This window comes from Gavialis gangeticus, unplaced genomic scaffold (genome assembly GCF_001723915.1).
Source record: "Gavialis gangeticus isolate Ggan-Ray unplaced genomic scaffold, GavGan_comp1, whole genome shotgun sequence".
Classification (NCBI taxonomy): domain Eukaryota; kingdom Metazoa; phylum Chordata; order Crocodylia; family Gavialidae; genus Gavialis; species Gavialis gangeticus.
The window spans coordinates 42200659-42208312 of NW_017729030.1; the positions used below are offsets into that span (position 1 = coordinate 42200659).

Here is a 7654-nt window from a genome sequence, read left to right on the forward strand (position 1 = left end):
AAATAGACTATACACTTAATGCACATGCAGATAACTTATATTTGGTATAATATAAGCAACAGGTAACAGACTGAGACTGGCATTGTGTTATACCATCAAGTTAGGCACTAATCAGTTATGCACAGAAGTGTAGGCCACTGTAGAATTTATGGAAAATAGAAGTGTAAAGAATGTATTGCATTGGGTATGAATGAAAAATAGGGAATAGGAAATTTAGGGCCAGATCATATCCCACCTATTGTGTGTGTAAAGGAAATATAAATTGAATAAATTACATGTAAATGCAATTCTGTCCTATTCACATCTCTAAAAACCCATTAATACAAAAGATAGGTGGGTTGTCCTCTTCTGTGTTACTTTTAATGGCTTAGTCTTAAGGTTAAAGTAAAGGTATATTACAAAAGTCTACATATTAATGTTTCTTCAGGGACTTGAATAGGGTGAAGTAGGGTCCTACTTAGATGTCTAGCTGTTATTTAGATATCTTATAAGTGGGATAGGATTTGATCCTAAATGTTTAACGTACTTTATACAGCATGTCATCTTTAATATTCCAGATAACTAAAGATACAGATTCACAGCCATAGAAATTCCACAGTAAGGTTTTATTCAAGGTAGCTTTGCTTGCAGTGATATTTGGTTGTTTGTTTGTTTTTTCACAGTAGCAATATTTTTCAAGTAAAAGGCTGTAATATGGATTATAAAAGTTCTGGAACCTAAATTTGCTTCTGCAAAATTATACAGGTTATTCTTAATCTGAGAAACACACTACATTTTCTCCTTGACTATATTCCAGTTTGCTTTAAAAGTTGGGGAAAAGTGAATACATTTTTGTGAATAACTAGTAGGAAGAATTCCACATGTCACTTACACTACTGTCATTTTCTTTCCAAAGTTCTCCTTCAGCTTTAGAGAAGAAATATTGGTTCCACCCAAGGATTCACATTTTCTATATAAAAGAGATTCTATATATATTACATCTGGCCCAGCCTTAAAATGATCATCACTGACAATACCTTACTATATTGCTTAATTTTATAGTTTTATGTGTGTTTTTCAAACTTCTCTGTACTTTTGCTATGATTGTCTGGGGCAACATCTTGCTAGTATGGGATGTTACAATGTTATTTATCACCCATCACAGCCTGGAAAAAGGGTAGAAGGTCAACATAAATACCTAGATTTAGATTTTTTAAATTTTCTAAAACCTACTTGACCTATATATACTGGTAATTAAATATATTCTTTCTCTTGAGAAGTGGATTTGATATGTACTATCTGGGTCTTGGTTCTTTATTACATTATACTGGGTGCGTCTACATGTGCACTTTAATGCTCATTAGCCTATTTTAATAATCCTTAAAGCATCACAAAAAATCAGTGTATTTTTGCTAATGCACATTAAAATAGGCCAATGCACCTTTATCTAGCACCTCACAATGGAGGAACAAAATTTAATGCACATTAGCAAAAGCGCATTAATGAACATGTAAGTGCACCCACTATATCTCTGTTTTAGAAAGAAGTTTTCCCACTAGAGTAGCTTATTTCTCTCTGGCAAACCTAAATCTTCTGAGGTTGCCTGTTTCAATAAATGAATACTAGTGAAAATATAAAAATGCTAATTCTGACAAGCAGTTTTAGCATGACAACCTGTAAGGTTTGTTTTACATCTCCAAGAAAGAACATTAGGTTTTACAACATAAATTAGCTGGTTGATTGTCATAAATATTCCTGTGACACTCTTCAGAAGGCTTCTCTGTTGCTCCCTGGAAAGAGAACAAAAAGAAAAGTTGATGATATTTTGGAGAGAAAATGACAACTTATGCTTAATAGTAATAAACCTGATATGGCATCACTTTCCCTCTACACATTGTACTGTCAGAAATACAATGCGTTTTAATTTAGCTAGCTGACATAAACCAATATGCCAGACAATAATATGGGATTTCATGCAACAGGCAGGAATTAGCTGCACTAAGGATTTATGACAGGCTAAAATACTGGTTCTAAATCTCAGACGCAGGCCACCCTTGGAAAATGCAGCTCTTACCTTTCACTCATTTTTGACTGTGGACAAGTAATACAGTCATTCTTCTGTTGCAAAGAACTCAGAAAGACCACAGCAGGTCAGAATGTTTGTTACACCTCTGATTCCTATTTTGTGAAACACGTTTAGGTGCTTCCACACCTAACAGTGCTAATATTGTGTGGCATTCTGTGGCATCCTTAAAATGAACTCACAGAACTCTGGTTGAAAAGCACTGAACTAATGACTTACAGGGACAATAGGTGTATAAAAGCAAAGGGTTATTTTTAGTCGTAGAACAGGATTCTAAATGGATGAACAAATATAGCAAAGGTATTGCTATTACAAAATTCATTTTGTAATATCTCTTTAATTGGATAAAAAATACTTAAGACCTGACACTGCAAATCCATGCCAACTTGTTTTGAAATCTGGTATGTATTTATAGGGTCAGGCATTAAATGTAACCCCATGCAACTTGCCCCATTGTCTTTGATTTATTACTTAAATGAACAACTTTATTCATAACTGAATTTCCTTAATGATCCAAGCACACATGACAGGTTAATGATGCTGGTGTTGCAGTCCTTGTGATTTCTTATTTTGAAGATATCAACAAGTGCACTAGTCATATAAATTGATCTTTACTTTAAAAATCTCACAACCTATGGAGTATACACTAAAAAACGTATTAACTGTTGTTGATAGTTCTGTCTAAGCCAGTTCTGTCTGGGTGCATCTACACAAGATGCTTTACTTTTCATTCAACTAATCTAATGCGTAGTAAAGCATCACCATCTACATTTGCACATTAATTACTGTGCATTAAATTAGTCTAATGCACTGTTTGCTAGTACCAATACATACAAGTGCTAGAAAAATGGCGTATTAACTAATGTGCCGAAGCTCACGTGTAGCAGGGGGCCACAACTTCTGCCTGGCTAAGCCCTAGTCTCTGTGGGACAGGGGTAGCTGTCCCAGCTCTGGGGCAGGTCCCTCCTAGCTGTGTAATTGGGGCCAGCCCTGATTCTCTGCAGGGTGGGGGAGAGCTGCCCTGAAGCTAAGACCTGACCCCTGTGCCCCCCCTGCCCCCCAGACCTGACCCCTGTGCCCCCTGCCAGCCCAGGGCTGGCACCCGGGGGAGCCTGAAGCTCCCTCTGGTTGCTGAAGGGGGGAAGAGTGGGACAGGAGCAGCCTTGGACTGAATTGCTCCTGTTGGGAGCACATTTGCTCCCGGTAGGTGCAGGTTCAGATGTGTGCCTGGGTGCAATTTAATGCACCTGAATTTTCTGCGCAGAAAAATCAGGCACATTAATTGCACATGTAGACATGCCCCCTAATTTTTAAATCCACTGTGCCAGTTGTGTTCAATCTTTTGGCACTAGGAGTGAAAAGAGTAGCACGGGGCCAGTCTGTGAGCTGGATTGGGCCCCGCATGCCAACATCTGGCTCTGGTACCCCATGCTGCTTCTGCCCAACCCCACTCACCAGGATCAGGCCTCACACTTCCGCCTGCTCACAGCAGGATTGGACTCAATACTGTCCTGTGTACCCAACCTAGCACACAGGCCCGCAGGGCTCCCTAAAATCGGAAAATTTCACAGCGGGGCCTGCAGTCTGGATGACACAACACCATGGGCCGGATCTGGCCCATGGACTGGAGGTAGACCACTGCTGCTCTAAGACATGTGCAGCACTGGCAATTGAGGGGGGAGAAGGGGCAGCTTATTAGTAGTAACCTATCAGGCTCAAATGTGAAATTACTGAAGCCCCATCTACACGTTACACTTAAGATGTCATCAACCAGATAATCACGTCTTAGCTTGTGATACAGCCACATGTTCAATCAATTAATGGCATGATAAAACAAGGAATAAGCCACAAAGTTATTCCACAAAAATGTAATAACTTTGTGACTCTTTCTTATCATGCCTTTAATTAAACATGTGGCCACAAGTCCCCCTGCAGCTGGGAGCCCCATCAACTGTGGGAATCCCAGCTATGGCAACATGGGGCTCCCAGCTGTGCGAGCTTGTTGATTGCCAGTGCAGGAAAAACCCAGGATCACAATCCTAGGCTCCCCCTGCACTGGCAAGAAGGCATGATTGAATTCCATGCTGGTTCCCACAATTACACACCTACCATGCATATGTGGCATGGCAGGAGGCACAACTGTATGGATCATGCAACAGATGTATCACACATTTACCTGAACATCAAGAGGGGCCCTGAGAAACCCTGTACTTAGATCTGCACGATGCTAGTGATATTTTTTACAAAGCCATGTTTCAGAGTGGAATCACATGGTAAGCAGCAATATTGGGCACCCGTATTCTGGTTGACAGCAACATGTCAAACCCGTCTCTTAAACCTCAGATTTACTATGCTCCTTTAAATTCATTCAATGTTTGTTTTTATCCTATATGTAGTGGAATAAGCATCACAACCTCTATATACACTACTTTTAAAATCAAAACCTGGGACACTTGTGGCAACAATGGCTGGGCTGCAGAATATTTATTTATGAAGCAAAAATTCTCTTTCCTTTAGATCTGTATCGGTTCCATTACCGTCACCATCCAGTTCAACAGAATCACATTTACATTTTGCAGGTTGGAAGCTTTTTCCTAGTAATTTAGTGTTCTGAATGGTCTTATCTCAACACATTGGATGTATTTATTGCAGTGGTTCTTGCTTCGTTAGAGCTGAGGCCCTCCTCAATAGATTCAGAATTGGATTCCAATTAAAAAAGATCTCAATTCAAGGTTGGAAAAGATCAGCTCTTTGTTTTCAACCATTTTTTATTACAAAAAAGTAATAGAGCAATTATTCTATTGCAAAGAACACAGGAAGACTACAACAGGTCTGAATGCTTTTAACACTACGGATTCTTATTTGAAAACTCATAGTTTATCTTGCAAATCATGCTTGCACATATAACAATGCTAAAATTGTGTGGAACCCTGCATCTCAACCAAACATTTTATAATTACTGAAAAAAAAGTTTTAATGAATAAAGCAAAAGCCCAGGGTATTTCATCTGTCCCAAAAGAAGTTCCTGGTATATCATTTACAAAAGCAGGACATACGGTCACTTTATTAACACAATACAAAACAAAATTTGCTTTTTTCATCATAGGAAGCTGAAAGGGGTCAAGTGATTTTTCATTTTAGTGTGTGATAGAACAAGCAAGGAGCAAACAAAAAATGAGGCATGTTTTTCGTTATGTTGTGTAAATATATGCTATGTGTATGCATGCATGCACATATATATTTACAGATCTTTGATAAACAACATACTAATTTCTGCTCTACTTCCCTCTTCTTTTTACAGCTTCTCAGATGGAAAAACGTTTGAAAAGAAGTTAACTCCCAAGTTGAGTTTTTCTACTTAATTTCTATTTTTTTAAATGTTACCTTTTGTTATAAACACTGATTTTAGAGGAAGAGATCTTGCAATCAACAGATTTTTATAGGTTCATACCAACATCTTATATTCTCCTTTAGGAAGGTATAGTCACACAGAATGGTAACACTTGGACAAAATCCTTGATTTTGAAAGCCATAAAAGGCAAACTTGAGTGAATACCAAACTTTAAGCATGAGTAATTCCATTGTTTTAGAAGGACTTAAAGGAAATGTATTGGCACCTTCTTGTCCTTTGGATTAAACAAGCAAGGCTGAGAGAGGGACACTGGTGTGTGGGTAGCTCAGCATCTCCATATACTCTGCCCAGACTTTTGCACCCTGGAGAGGTCACTCCAGCTTCACTTTATCTTTCAAGTGGGGATTATGTTCAGTGAACTGTTGTCTTGTTTAACATAATTCTATTGTCTCGCAAGACAGACAGATGCTTACTATTAAAGTTGGATATGTACTTCAGTTACCTTGATGGCTAAGTACAGATAGCCAAAAAGCCTGAGGCTGAATTGATTCAATCTTTCCAAGTTAACCTAAGCTGTGTACATTGAACTGATAAACAAGTGAACAGACATTCACTTTTGATTCCAGAAATGCAGTCACATGCCAGCAGTGGCCCAGGCCAGAAGCCCAGGGGCACTAGAGCGTGCCTTCCTGTTGGGCTGGAGCAGACAGCTTGGACCAAGGCTAGCCTGCCCACCCTGCAAGGAGAGTTTGCAGGGGAAGTGCAAAGCATCCTGGGATGCTGGGGGACTGAGAGTTAACTTGATTCTGGAGGGGATCTGGGACAGAAGTTTAATAAAGTAATTTAATCTAAATCGGATAAATCTGATATTACATCCATCCAGGTTTATTTTAAACCAGTTTTGGCCATTTTGAAAGTGGTTTATGTGCACTGAACTTCTGTTGTGTTATAGATTTGAACCGCTTTTGGATCACTTATACCAGTTTATGTGTAATTTCTCTCTCTAGCTGCTGAGTTGCAGCCTGAGAAAGACATCAGCCTTGCCAGTTTTACTTAAAGGCAAGTTGAAAAGTGATAAAAATTGGAAGATTGATCCTGGTCTATGTCCATTCTGAAAAGGAACATACCAAATTATTAGCACCTAGTTGTGTTACACTTAAGATAACAAAACAGGAGCTCAGTTGAGGAAATTGGGTTCTCCCCCAGGTCCAAAGGATTCAATCCATTTTATATAGCTCAGGATATAAGTCAATAAATAATTACATCATTGATATAGTAAAATTGTGCTACCTCTGGCATTGGAAAGATATTGATGGAAATGTCATGATTCTTTAGTAAAAAAGAAACATCAAGTATTGTAAGTTCTTATGCCATTTTCATGCAAGGATGGGAAAGCAAAATCACAACTGCAATATATGTGCAGAGTTTCAATAGGATGCAATTGCAAATAGGTGCAAAAAAGGGAAGTTGAAGTCAAAAAGGATATGGCATGCTGGGAATGTCAATATACCTTTAAGAATCCTTAGAAACATCTTCAGATGCCTTTCTTTCAGTAGAAACTGAAAATGAGGACAGAAATCATTAGAAACATTTCTCTTGTTAAGTAGTCTAACAAAATAACTACAGAACAAAGCAGTATGCTTTATATTAGAAATAAAACATACTTTGGGCTTATGGGCTGAGCTTTTCAGAGCAGTTGTGGGATTTAGACCTACATCTAACAATTAACTTTCTTATTTCTAACTTTAGTGGAAGCCATGTCCAAATCCTCATGATTGCTTTGAAAGTCTCAGCCAGGATCTCTTTAATGCACATGTTCTTCTTCTAGGTTTTTTTGTTTTGTTTTGTTTATGTTCCAGTTTAAGATTAATAAGAAGGGTAATTGGATTAAAACAGCTCATTACGTATACATGCTATATATCATTTTTTTTACCACAACTTTCTTTTCATTCCTACAATGTAACATTCCACCTTTCAAATTAAATCAGACTAAAAAATATGATTTTGTCACAATTGACGAACAGGGATTTTCCTCCTGCTGTAATTTGATATCAAATAATTGTGTGACCCAGTGGTGACCAACCTTCTGGCCCTGTGGGCTGGATTAGTGGCACAAACTCTATCCACAGGCCAAATCCTGCACATAGGGTTGGTCCATGGGCCTGAATCAGTGCAGGGTTAGCACATGAGCTAGGGACAGACATTAAACACAACTGGTTTAAGTGATCAGAAACTGGATA

At 38.4% G+C, this 7654-nt stretch overlaps 1 protein-coding gene across 2 annotated transcripts in view; it reads right to left on the reverse strand.

Moving 5' to 3' along the window:
- Positions 1-586: 586 nt before the first annotated feature.
- Positions 587-7654, reverse strand: part of NDUFC1 (NADH:ubiquinone oxidoreductase subunit C1) — a 63680-nt gene continuing 56612 nt past the window's right edge. For both annotated transcript variants that reach the window (XM_019522103.1, XM_019522104.1), the window contains 2 exons: positions 6925-6973; positions 587-1769 (listed from right to left, as the gene is read on the reverse strand). In XM_019522103.1, coding sequence (XP_019377648.1) covers positions 6927-6973 — 47 coding nt within the window. In that variant the 3' untranslated portion in view covers positions 587-1769; positions 6925-6926. The remainder of the gene's footprint in view (positions 1770-6924; positions 6974-7654) is intronic.